Source organism: Urocitellus parryii, chromosome X, assembly GCF_045843805.1.
Source record: "Urocitellus parryii isolate mUroPar1 chromosome X, mUroPar1.hap1, whole genome shotgun sequence".
NCBI classification, from domain to species: domain Eukaryota; kingdom Metazoa; phylum Chordata; class Mammalia; order Rodentia; family Sciuridae; genus Urocitellus; species Urocitellus parryii.
In genome coordinates, this window is record NC_135547.1 from 102,055,058 (window position 1) to 102,069,345 (window position 14,288).

Genomic DNA, 14,288 nt, shown 5'->3' on the forward strand with positions numbered 1-14,288 from the left:
AAATCTCCAAATCATTAAGGAATATAATTCTTTTCATTTAAGACCATAGTTTTTAATTAGACCAGGAGAAAATAAATTTTTCAAAAACAATGACATTGGCTTTATTTTTCCTTGCACATGAGGAGCTAACCCACTTGAATCTAATGTATGAAATATGATATGTCAAGAGCTTTGTAATGTTTTGAACAACCAATAAAAAAAAGTTTAAAAAAAAAAGAATAGGATCTTTTTTTTTTTTTCAGGAGCTCCTAAGGAAAACAAAATTATGTATGTATTTTCCTTTTTACTCCATTTCCCTTCATTCCAGCGAGGCTATGACTTTTGTCCCCATGAATCTGCTGCATGGTGCTTTGGGAAGAAAATGCCTTTCAGAGGTGAAAAAATAAAAATACTGTTTTCTGTCTGTGCCATCTTTGACAGGTTATGTAGCATTTCTTTTTTTTTATAGTTTTAGTAAGGTGAAATTGGCATGAAATACACAGCATTTGTTTAAAATATACAGTTTGACATGTTTTGACAGCTGTATGTATACTCATATAGCCATCATCAGAGTTCAGGTAATAAAAATATCAATAACCTCAAAATGCTTCCACATACCCCTTATGGTAGAAGTTAATAAAATATAGATAAAATTATTGATAAAAAGTATATGTATCAGTTAATGAGTTTGTGTTAGATCCTCACCCCCATGTTGCATTAAGTCAATATTAATGAATAGTTAAGTTCTCAGTGAATCTACTATTTTATGGCTTATTCTTTTCTACCAATAAGTCAAATCTTTTTTCATGACTGTAAGCCTTAAAGTCTCTGGTCTAAGAGACCAAGCTAGTTGGGGAGGAGAGAGCTGGACATTGTAATAAACATACAGACACAAGCCCCAGGATTGGTTGACAGCTGAGCAAATGTTTATGAGTGAGCATGGGGCGAGGGGGCGGGTGTGTGCATCAAAGGCATTAATGTCATTATTGGAAGTGGACCTGAACTTCATCAACATATGATACCAGGGGATGGGGATTTGCAAAATTTCATTGCAAGGAAACCATTGTCTGATGGTACAAAATGGTGTACTGAGACCCTTAGCTCCCAAAAGGAAACTTTGTTTATGAGTCCCCATGGAGGCAATTGGTATAATTGTGTACATGTTCTCAGTCAAAATGTTTGAGATTCATCACTTGTAGGATAACAGACCATGCACAAGTACTTGTATAGAAAAAAAAAACACAAGAAATTTATAAAGAATCTATTTGTGTGTGAGAAAAGGAATGGATGTGGAAAAGAAAAAGATAAGATTTATACTACATTTCAGAGTTAGAAAGAATTCCATGTCTACTGTAACTGTTCCCTGATTTAAAAATGCCATTTGGTGGTTAGATTGCTTTAAATTCAATCTCACTATCTTTCTGTTAAAATGCATTTATATAAAGCTACTTTCTATTTTTTATGCTCATTACAGAGGTCTCAAGTCAAAACCTAGAATTTACCAACCTCCTTTGCCACTGTCCTTTTTCTTTTTTGCAGTCTGACTTGCTCATTTTCACTCAATATCCTGCTGTCAATGACAAGAAAGTACTAAAATCACCATGTAAGGTTTAAGTCTACCAACAGTGTGGCAAAGAATGATATGACCTAGGTAATATATATCATTCCACACAGCCAGCAAGGTAACTGCTGCTTTTTTTTTTTTTTAAACACAATATCTTTATTTTGTTTTTTTTTTTATGTGGTGCTGAGGATGAAACCCAGTGCCTCACGCATGGTAGGCGAGAGCTCTACCTCTGAGCCACAACCCCAGCCCCCTGATGCTTTTTGATTTTTGTTTAAAGATTTGTGTTTGAAAAAAAATTGTGTTTGCTACACACAGGCTAAAACTATTTTAATCCATAATCTATGTGTTCTATGACATTAAGTCTGAAATTAATGCAGAGCAATTCAACTTAAATGTGGTATTTCAATACCACCAAATGTTACATTATCTCTTTTAAAACCCTGGTTTACTAATCATTTTGTTAAAATTAAGGAATGATTTGCTCAGACAAATCACATTTGCTGAAGCTTTATGTTTCTTGGACTCCCATCCTGAAAACCACAGGAATGTTATAGGAAAGACACAAAAATAATTTTAAAAAAGAATTATATATCTTGATTTTTTTTTCAAGTTACCAACTACCTGCAAAATGAACCAGCACAATTTCAAAACAGTTTTTAAAAAATGAGGTTGCTTATGAAGGCCATAGCTTTGGTGACAACTTAGAACCAAACTTCGGAACTGCAGTTGATCTAGACCTAAACTGTTTGCTCATGCCTGATGACCCCATTTATTTGCAGGGGTTTATGGCTACAACATATTCTTCACTCACTGCACATGTGACAGATCCCTGAACATCTTCAACTGCATTGTACTTTGTTCTATTTCTTTGCCTAGTTCACCTTCTGGCAGTTTAAGATCCTCATGAACTTCACTAGTTTCTGTCAGCAGGGAAAGGTAACTGCCGCGTCCCCTCGCCAGCAAAGGAAACACGACACAGGATTCTTCCTTCAGCAGTTTATTCAGGCCTTTGTTTAGACATGTCTTTTAGCTTGTTTCTCTCTACTACTACTACTACTCCTACTGCTACTCCTACTACTACTCCTCCTGCTACGTGCCCCAGCCCTAATAAAGCAGATAAAGCCCCAATGCACAACTGCCACGTGGATCTTTCTCATAGGGTGTTTTACAGCTACGTGCCAACTCTCCCAAAATAAGGAGTTGTATATCACAGGCCACGGCGCTTAACAGCGCCATCTTGTAATGGCGGCCACAGTACACAGAAACGGCTCACCACAGGTAACCATCCTGAATGCATATCAGTTGATAATCATTTCTCTTAATATTTGGAACATCCATATTGTGAGTAGAAGGGCAAACATCTTGGGCTGGGGCTATAACTCAGTTGGTAGAGTGCTTGCCTTGCATGCACAAGGCTCTGGGTTCAATCCCCAGCAACACACACACACACACACACACACACACACACACAAGCAAATATCTTCATGTTTTTTGCCTGTGAAAATATCAATTCCAACAAGGTATACCTTGGCATGACCGTATTTTCCACTTTGGGAAGTTGACATCTCCACTATTTTGCATTGTTGTCCTTTGAGCACCACAAAGTCATTTTTGCTCAGGGCCAAGCAGTGCATAAGATAAGTGCTGGAAGCCCCCAAATCTCTGGTAGTGAAATCAATATCGTCCACCATGGTGGGCTGGGGAAATGATAAGTTTTTGAAAGAAACTCAGCAGGCACAGAACGCCTATCTTCTGCATGCCTGCACTAGTTCCTTGTAGCTACCTAAAATGCATATATTTAAATAATGTTTAAATAACAGATGATTGAAAGTGGTATAAGTGGACTTTTGGAAATTTATTTTAAAAATAAATTTTAAAAAATCACACTATTTTTTAATATTTATTTTTTGGTTGTAGTTGGACACAATACCTTTATTTTATTTATTTTTATGTGGTGCTGAGGATCAAACCCAGGGTCTTGGACGTGCTAGGCAAGCACTCTACCCCTGAGCCACAATCCCAGCCCCTATACTGTTATTGAAAGATCCACACTAGAACACTCACAGAGCTATAAAGTTATAATTATTTTTCAGCTGTGGATCTCATAGTTCTACCACAGTTACTTTTATTGTGCTTTTAAAATAGTATAATAGGGAGCCAGGCATGGTGATGCACACCTGTCATTCCAGAGACTTCGGAGGCTGAGGCAGGAAAATTGCAAGTTCAAAGCTAGCCTCAGCAACTTAGTGAGACTCTAAAGAACTTGGCAAGCCCTTGTTTATAAATAAAATACAAAACTAGCTGGGGATGTGGCTCAGTGGTTAAGCACCCCTGGGTTCAAACCCCACACCCCCCAAAAAAGTATAATAGGGAGCATTGGATAGAGTATACCTGAAACAATTTAAAATTTATGAGAATAGTTGAAATGATATTAGGCCAAACCATAAAAAAATGTCACTTGTATAGGTCAATATCATCCAAATATGGGTGATTTAATATAATTAAATATAATTTACATTATATTATATAATTTAATATAATTAATTTAATATAATTTACACTAATAGCCATTTGACTACTCTCAGGTTAGCTTTCCCAAAATACTGAAATGGTAACTGTGCATATTTAACTTATCTGTTCTTTTAAAATATATTATTACTTTGCTTGTTTCTACCTCCTTGAGTGATGTGTCTTAATTATGAACTGAGTCTAAAGTTGCACAGGAAGCCTGTGTCATGTCCTAGTCATTGTGGATGTGGGAATAAAAAAATTGTCATTTAAAGACAATTTTAGAATGAATACTAAATGACTAATTTTTGAAGCCATATTATATGCTTATATATGTTTTACCAACAAAAATTTTGTAATAATTCTGTGAGGTTCATTAGACAATGAGTATTTTAAAGAGGAGGACCTAAAATCCACCAAGACTGAGGAATTTAAGACAGTTACAAAGAGAAGACTAAATATGTGATTTATCCCTCATGTTTCAAACTCTTTATGCTCTCACTAGTTTTTCTCTTTTTGATATATTTTGCACTTCAATTTAAGTAGAATAATAGTAGTTTAATTGTATGAAGGTGAGAAAATATGGGTTACATGAAAAGAACGGTTGTGTTCTGGGAAAAATAAATATGATTAACAATTTATGTATACGGCATACTGACAAGTCATACAAAAGAACATACAAACAGCCATTAAGAGAATTTTCTCTTCATCATGAAACTTTTTTAGTTACACATTTTTTGATGATATAAAGACCATGATTTTTCTGTTTACAAAGGCTAAAGTACCCTGAACTTGGGCTTAATGTTATGTAATTTGGTGGACTCCTATTTATAAGCAATGTGGGGAACACATCTGCTTCTCTAATGCAGAGGTAATGAGATCCACATTTAGTCAGCGAGTTCTTCTCCTCCTCAGATGCCAGTCACTGCTCTAGGAACAAGTCTGAGTTGGAAAAACTTTGTTGTCTTTTATGAATTACACCTCAACTGTATGTTCATTTTTCCCTGAGGAATTTGAAAGCCATAATTGGAGGAAATTCTTTTTTTTCAGCTTCTGTGTAAGGCATATGTCTTTATTGATGGCACTCAGCTGCTGCAGGGCAAAACTCCAGCATCCAGCATGCTGAGAAATGAGCAATATACCAGACAAAAATGATTTGGCAATGTTGAAAATCCTCAGGGAAAATTTATGTAGTTCCACCAAAGACCATTAAATTCTACAATACAAACTGTGCTCTAACATCAAATTAGATTTAACATAGACCATGAATGTTTAATATAGCTCAGAACAACCATCATATAGAAATTTAGTGTGTAAAGGGGACAGAGAAGGGTCCCGAAGAGAAACATATTTATCAAAGTAAAAGTTTGGATTTTGAAGGTTTAAAATATTACTACTGGCACATAAAGACCATTCTGTCTCCAAACTGCAGAATACACATGGAATATTATTCAAAAAAGACCATATGTTGGGCCACAAAACTAGGAGTAACAAATTTTAAGAGGCTAAAATCACATTTTTTTCCTGATCTCAAATAGAATTCACTAAAAGATTGGAAAATTCACAAATACCTGGAACTTGAACATTATACTCTTAAACAACCAATGGTTTAAAAAGATATAATAGTGAAAACAAAAAATACCTTCAGACAAATGAATTGAAAACACAATAAACAAAAAGAGGAAGCAGTAAAAGTAGTTCTATGAAGGAAATTTGTAGCTATAAGCAAATCCTAACAGAAGAAAGATATCTAATCAATACCTAACTTTACATCATAAGGAACTCGAAAAAGCAAACTAAAATAAAAAATAAGAAAGAAAGAATAAAGATTCAAGGAAGGACATAAAACCAACAAAATTAGAAGCTGATTCTTTGAAAATACCAACAAAATAAAAAAATCTTTAGTTAGATTAAGAATGAAGTAGAGAAGACTCAAATTAATAAAAATCAAAAATGAATGTGAGGATAATACTATTAATTTTACAAATATTTAAAAAGATTATAAAATACTATGAGAAATTTTATGTCATCAAATTGGATAAAGTAGGTAAAATGGACAAATTCCAAAACACACAAGCTCCCAAGAAAGAGTTTTGAAAATCTAGAAAAATCTGTACAGATCTATAACCAGTAAGAAAATTAAATCAGCAATCGAAGCCTCAAAACAATTCATGGAGGGCTTTACTGGTGAATTTTATCAAATATTTAAAAAACTACCCATCTTTTATAAACACTTCCCCAAAAAAGTGTTTATAAAAAACACTTCATTCTAACAAAAAGACACCACAAGAAAGGAAAAACTACTAACCAATTTCTTTCAGAATATTGATGCAAAAATCTTAAAAAGAATGCTAGCAAGCAGAATTCAGTAGCATATTAAAATAATTATGCATGATGGCCAGTTGGTATTTATTCCTGAAATGCAAAGATGGTTCAACATGCAATCAATATAAAACAAAAGAGGAAATTCACATGTTTATCTCAATTGATACAGAAAGTATTTGACAATATTCTATATCCTTTCTTTATACAAGCAATGAACAAACTAGGAATAGAAGAGATACTTAATATGATAGAAACTATAGAAAACCTCATATCTATCATATCTAATGGTGGAAAAACTGAAAGGTTTCTCCTAATACTGGGAACAAAACAAGGATGCCCACTTTGGCCACTTATATTCAACATGTAATTGAAAATTCTAGCCAGTGCAATAAGGCAATAAAAACAGATATAAACTGGTAATAAAAACTGGAATATAAACTGGAAATTAAGAAGTAAAATAATATCTCTCAGCAGGTGATATGATATTATATATAGAAAACCTTAAATATTTCACAAAAATATAGCTAAGAAATAAGTGCAGCAAAGTTGAGGAATGCAAAATAGATATACAAAATTCAGTTGCATTTCTATATAATTAACAGTCCAAAAGGAAAATAAGAAAACAATTCTTTTTATAATAACATCAAAATGAATGAAATACTTGAACTTAATCACAGAAGCAAAAGACTTGTATATTGAAAACTGGAGAATGCTAAAGAAATTGAAGACATAAATAAGTAGAAAGCAATTTATTATTTCACAAACATGGGGAGGCTAAATATTAAATAACAACACTACCCAAATATATCTAGAGATTCAACACAATTCCTATCAAAACTACAATGACTTTTTTTTTTTGACCAAACAAAAAAATCCATCCTAAAATTCACATGGAATTTTAAAGGAGCCTAAAGAGCCAAACCAATCCTGAAAAAAAAAAAAAAAAGATTAAATAAGCCTCTCCCCTACTGCACATGAGCCTTTTCACACAGTTGGTTATTTCCCTGGCTTCTATATATCAGTATGAAATGAGGCTATTAAATCCCCTGGAAATTGATCAGGTAGAAGGATTACCAGGGCCAGGAATTGATTGTTATAGTTCACATATGAGGTGCCCCAGAAGCTCAGACTTCCTAACTTAAAAACTTATTACAAGCTGTGCATGATGGTGCATGCCTATAATCCCAGTGACTCAGGAGGCTGAGACAGAGGATCACAAGTTCATGGCCAGCCTCAGCAATTTAGTGAGGCCGTAAGCAACTTAGTGAGATCTTTTCTCAATTAAAAATTAAAAAGGGCTTCAGACACCTTAAAGAAGAAAAAAATATGGAAGTTGCAGGTAAATGGATGGAACTGGAGAATATTATGCTAAGCAAAATAAGCCAATCCCAAAGAACCAAAGGCCAAATGTTTTATCTGATATGTGGATGCTAACTCTCAATATGTGAAGGGGAGGGGTTGTGCTAGGGAAGAATAGAGGTACTTTGGATTAGACAAGGGAAGTGAAAGGAGGGGAGGGAATATGGGGGTAGGAACAATAATAGAATGAATTGGATATTATTACCCTATGTACATATATGATTATGTGACCTGTGTAACTTTATATCATATCCAACCAGACAAATGAGAAGTTATACTCCATTTATGTACGATGTGTCAACATGCATTCTACTGTCATATATAACTAATTAGTAGAAATAATTTTTTTTAAAAAAGGGCTGCAGATGTAGCTCAGTGGTAAAGCATCCCTGGGTTAAATCCCTAGTACCAAGAAAACAAAAACTTACTACAAAGCTACAGTAATCAACAATAATCAATACAGTATGGTATTGGCATGCAGACAGGTGATATAGACCAATGGAAAATAATGAAGCATCCAAAATAGATCCTCTTATATATGGCCAAATGAACTTTGACAAAAGTTCCAAGATCAATAAGTAAGAAAATATAGTCTTTTAAGAAAATAATTCTGGAAAAAATTGAATACTCACATGCAAAAAAAAAAAAAAAAATGAAGTTGTACCCTTCCTTTAAACTATTCATAAAAATCAACTCAAAATGGATCAAAAACCTTAATATAACAACTTAATCTCTAATACTCTTAGAAGAAAACAGGGGGAAGTTCAAATTTAGTTACAAAGCACCACAGAATAATACAACAATTAGATATTATTTCATTTTATTTTAATTGAAAGTATAAATATACACATTTATCAGATAATTTTTGCTTATAAAATTATCCAATATTTTGTTTATGCTGAAATTTCTCATTTACTCATTGTTGATGCAAACCCTCTGAAAGGTAATTTAATGATGTATAACAAAATACTTAAAAATATACCTACATTTTGATTCATAAATTAGAAATATGGGAATATATTCTAAGTAGGTAACATGAATTGCCTAAAACTTGGGTTCAATGCTCAGTACCAAAAATAAAAATTAAAAAATGAGCTTATGTTTATGATCATTTGCATTTTATAGATGAGGATACAAAAACATTGAAATTCAACTAGCTATAAAGGACTGCCATAGTATAACAGTTTTCAGAGTTTTTGAGGAGGTTAAATACAGAGCAGAGGCAGGAGATATTTGTGTATCCAAATAAATCCAGGGAATGGCGATTCTGAATCCAATGTAGGCAAATTTGGCCTATGAGCTTTAAGTGATGTATTGCTCTGAGACAAAACCTTTAGAAATTGACATTTGGGTAAGCCAAAACCACTGGGAGAGTTTCAACCTTTATATATTGGTTATATGTTATTTCTAAAATTTAAAAATTTTAAATGTACCTTTAAGTGTGCTATCTAGGGATGGTGGTATCTGTGCAGTGGCAGGGAAGGGAACAACATATAGAAAAATAAGGGACTCTATAGAAAGCACCAGAGTCTTAGCATATTTCATATTATTTAATCCTCAATAAAAACAAGAAATTATGAAATAATAATTATTAGTATCATTGAGAGTTGAAGAGGTTTATTTTCTCAAAAATGTTAAGAAATTTTTCCAGGGCCAAAGTGCTAGTAGATGGAGTTGGAATTTTTTTCTCAAAAAATAAACATCAGAATGAATAACAACTCAAAATGTCCATCAACTGATGAATGACTAAATAAAATATGGTATATCCATTATAAAGATATATCATTTGAGCCCCGGTGCGGTGGCACATGCCTGTCATCCCAGCAACTTGGGAGGCTGAGGCAGGAGGATCCAGAGTTCAAAGCCAGCCTTAGTAATTAGCAAGGCATTTAGCAACTCAGTGAGACTCTGTCTCTAAATACAAAAAAAGGGCTGGGATGTGGCACAGTGGTTAAGCACCCCTGGGTTATCCCTGATAAATCCTCTTTTGTTGTTGTTGTTGTTGTTATCACTTGTTAATTAAAAGGAATAAAATACTAATAACTGAATTAACCTTGAAAACATTATGCTAAGTGAAAGAAGTCAGTCACAAAATAAAACATGCTATACGATTCCATTTATAACAAATGTCTAGAATAGAAAAATATGTGGACACAGAAACTAGATTCACCATGGCAGGGGCAGGGTAAGTAAAGAATGGGGAATGGTTGCTAAAGAGCATAGAGTTTCACTATACCCAATGTTCTGCAATCAGATACTGGTTTTGATTTCAAAACCTTATATACATACTTTCTACTAAAGCCCAATAAATTGTACTCTTTAAAATGATGAATTTCATTATATGTGAATTATAGCTCAATAATAAAAAAGAACCATGATAATGATGTTATGTTGTAGTGGGTTCTTATGAGTTAGTTTTATCTTTTCCAAAATTTCTGTGCTATGGTTAACTAACTTTTAAAATGAAAAGAAAAGAAAAAGTCAGACATGGGTCTAAATAGAACCAGTAGTACTGGTGACAAATATATCATAACAAATTACCAGATGTGTTCTCAGCTAAAACTGGAAAGAAGGGATTATCACCCCACAGGAAATGAGTTTGAGCAGCTGCTCTCTGTCGCCATGACAACTCAGAGGTCCTGACCTCCTTAAGATGCAGTACCAAGTAAAATCTACCAAATTCTTGCGGAAAAATGCATTCAGTCCTTCCACTTTAACAGTCAGTCAACGAACCAGTTCACCCTAAGAGACTTATGTCTCACCCCTTTGATTATGTTGAGGACAATGGATAAGGTGGGATGTGCCTTGTATTTAGTGAGTTGGGCAATAGTGGAGCTTTAGATTCATGAACATTATCTTGGACTAGTGTTGGTGTGGGATCTTGGACAAATTATGGACTTCTGAGCCTGAATCTCCTAACTTGTTACATGGAGATAATCCCTGAAGGGAAAGCTGTTACAGGGAATTATGGATAGGTTAGCATGCAAAGTGCTTAGTACTTTGCCAGACTCCAAGGGATACTTAAAGATATGGCTGGTTCCATTACAGAATTTTACCCTTTCTTCCATTCCCTTGACAAATATGCACTGGTTGCTAACTCTTTGCCAAGCATGATTCTTATCATTGGGAATGCAGCAAAGAACAAACACAAAGTTTACGGTGCTTACATGTTGGTGGAGTAGATATGCAATTAAGATTAAAAAGTAATATATATAGTGTATTAGGCAATGATTTAAGAGCTAAACAGAAAAAAATAAGAGGGAAGTATAAAGTTTTAGTACAGTGAGCTGAATTTTAGTTTAGAGACCAGGAATGAAGGTTTCTTGTGGAAAAGCATTTCAAAAGAAGCACAATATTTATATGAAAAAAAGTTCAACATTTTTAGATATCAGAGAAAGGCAAATCAAACCACACTAAGAATACATCTCACTTCAGTCAGAATGGTCATCATCAAGAATACAAATATAATAATAATAATAATAATAAGCTGGTGAGGATGCCAGGGGGAAAAGGAACCCTTGTACACTGTTTGTAGGAATGGAAATCAGTATGGAGGACCCTTTAAAAACTAAAAATAGAACTACCATATTATCCAGATATATCATTCCTGAATGTGTACCCAAAGGGATTAAAATCAGCACACTATAGATATACTTTCATACTCGTGTCTATCCCAGCATAATTCACAACAACCAAGTGGTGGAACCAGCCTAGGTGCCAGTCAATGAGTGAATGGATAAAGAAAATGTGGTACATGTCCAAAATGGAGTATTGTTCAGGTGTAAAAAATGCAATCCTGCCATTTGCAGGAAAAAAAAAATGGATGGAACTGGAGATCATAATGGTAAGCAAAGTAAGTGAGATTCAAAAAAGACAAGTGTGTTTTTCTTCAGATGGATGGAAACTAGGGGGGAAAAGAGGACATGAAAGTAATAGGGAGACTATTAGAGAAAAGGGTTGATGAAAGGAAAGGAAGTGCAATGGGGGTGGAGATGATGAAAGTATGTTATTTGAATTACAAATGCCACAATGAAACCTATTACTCTGCACAATTAAAATGCACTAAAAAGAGATTATATCTGAAAATAATGATAAGCACTCTAAAAACGTAACTCCCAACTAGGAACTGTTCTCCTTGAAACATTTCACCAACTTATGGCCTGGAATTTCCCTTAAAGACATAAACTTGTTTTAAATTTTTTTAAAAAAATCATGCCACTTGATGGGAGAAAACCTAAGTAACATGAGATGAAGATATTTTCCCATAGTCTATTATAACATGAGCCCATAACTTTTTCTTATTCTACTTCCTGCAAATATAATTCAGAAGTGATTTTTTTCCAGTCTTTTATGTTTCTTTCTCAAGTCTCCATTTATTAGTTTTAGCTAAACTTATACTATTCTTTTGGTTTTACTCCTTTCTATTTGTGTTATTTGTTATTTTTTTCTGCACAAAATCTTGGAGATATGGGTCTTCTTTATATAACACTAATATCCCCCACCCTTTTTTTTTTAAAGTAAAACATACAACTTTCTAGGGGATGTGATTTGTGAAATTTCTCCTCTTAAAATTAATTTGTAATCCATACTGGCAACTTTGATTGTTTTAAAACAGATGAAGCTTTTATTTTGTAATTTTAGGATGGTCATCAAAATGGAAATAGTGTCAATATTTTTAGATTCAATATCCATCAACTATTAATGACTGATGAAATCCTTTTTATAAAAATCAGAGTTTGCTATTGAAAAAAAGAGGGGAGGTCACAATGCTGCCTAAAATGGTCAGACACCCATGAAATTGCAAACTTTATATCATTAAACATCTTTATTTCTGTTATTTCTTTCTGGAAACCAGCCACATCACCAACCACAGGATACCATAGTGTCTAATATTTAGTCACACCAACCATACTAGTCCCAGCCATGTCCCCATCCTGGATCTCCTAACACTGATCTTGCTCTATAGCCACCCACCTTTTTTTGAAGAGGGCCTTCATTATGACTTAAACTAAGAATTTGAATATGTATCCTTTTACTCAGGAAATATCCTCTATGCCATCTAACCAATGATTCATCTGAGATCTCTCTTTGTAAGGTGGAGGGATTGCAAATGATAAATAAGAAGGATAGTACCTTGCTTTTGCCTGGTTTCAGAGGACTCTCTGGCTGCCTTTATACTTCATAGGTGGTTTGAAGTATAGGTGCTGAGTTCTGTCTTTCATCACTACAATTTTCACTTAAGAGCCACACATTTTATATTTATAGGCCAGTAGATTTCTGAGAAGTTTCAATGGGTATATGGAAGTAACTATAGCAAAGAATTTGGGTGTAGACCACAAGATACCTAAGGACATGAACATACGTCACGTTTGCTTGAGAGTCTGGGTAAAATTGAAATTGAGACTGATCTTAGAGATCAGGAACAGGTCCTTGTTCCCCAATGTTGAAGGTTAAGCATCTAGGAAACATTGAGGCAAGCACAGAAAGCAAGTTTTATTTAAGAAAAGGACAGAGATAGACTTTTCTAAAGAGATGAGTCCCCAGAACTGGTGTCCATGGGAGGGGGTATGTCTTGCTTTTTTAGAGACCCCAGAGACCCTCTCAATTATTGACTTCTCTTTTTTATATTTATTTTTTAGTTGAAGTTGGACACAATACCATTGTTTTATCTATTTTTATGTGGTTCAGAGTATTGAACCCAGGGCCTTGCACATGCTAGGTGAGCACTCTGCTGAGTCCCAGCCCCAGCTTTTATTTTTTTCTCTGTGGATGTGCCTAAGAGCAGGAACACAAAGGTTAATTGTTATCCCAGGAGCACAATTACAGAGGTTAACAACCCAGTTTCCTCTGTTTGATAACCAGGGATAACCAGATAACCAGTCATCATCCTCTCTCAACCCCCATCAACCATTTAGTCAGCTATTGTGCTGCTGTGACTAAAAGATCTGACCAGAACAACTGTAGAAGAGGAAAAGTTTGAGGGCTCACGGTTTCAGAGGTCTTAGTTCATAGAAGGCCGGGTCCATTCCTTGAGGCTTGAGGTGGAGCTGAGCATCATAGCAGGAGAGGGTGGCGGAGGGAAGCAGCCACACGAAGCAGAGAGACTCCTGCTCCAGATACAAACTATATACCCCATGGCCCTGCCCCCCAATTAACCACTTGCTCCAGCCACACCCCACCTGCTTTCAATGACCACTAAGTTAATCCCACCAGGGATCAATTAACTGATTAGGTTAAGACTCTCACAACCCCATCATTTCTCCTCCAAACCTTATATTATTAATTATATACCAGCATGGAATATAATTTGTACACTTCACATCCAAACCATAACAATTATCTACACCAATTGCCTGACCTAGGCAAGGCGGGGCTGCAGGCAGATTACTTTTTGGCAAAGAAAGCATGTGAGGGGTCAGCATAGCGGGCGCATTTTATAGAATTATTCTCTTAACCTCATGTTCCCACTAGTCTCATCTAAATGTCCCCTTGCAAAATGATGGCCACTGTGAAAGGGGGCCTTCCTCAAATGTTTGCTCAGTGACTGGTC

At 34.7% G+C, this 14,288-nt stretch overlaps 1 protein-coding gene across 1 annotated transcript; it reads right to left on the bottom strand.

Moving 5' to 3' along the window:
* Positions 1 to 2,353: 2,353 nt before the first annotated feature.
* Positions 2,354 to 3,237, bottom strand: LOC113175838 (eukaryotic translation initiation factor 5A-2-like). The gene is made up of 3 exons (XM_077794069.1): positions 3,015 to 3,237; positions 2,823 to 2,907; positions 2,354 to 2,486 (listed from the first exon to the last, which is right to left on the bottom strand). Exons 1-3 carry the CDS (start codon positions 3,235 to 3,237, stop codon positions 2,354 to 2,356), a joined length of 441 nt encoding a protein of 146 aa, XP_077650195.1.
* Positions 3,238 to 14,288: the final 11,051 nt, after the last annotated feature.

Bases quoted from the DNA above. Each gene is read 5' to 3' on its own strand.
- LOC113175838 (XM_077794069.1), bottom strand. From the start codon at position 3,237: ATGGTGGACGATATTGATTTCACTACCAGAGATTTGGGGGCTTCCAGC. The intron at 2,908-3,014 runs GTGTGTGTGTGT...CCCCAGCCCAAG, and splicing joins ACATGAAGATATTTGCTTGT to ATGTTTGCCCTTCTACTCAC. The intron at 2,487-2,822 runs GTGGTGAGCCGT...GGGACGCGGCAG, and splicing joins TGCATTCAGGATGGTTACCT to TTACCTTTCCCTGCTGACAG.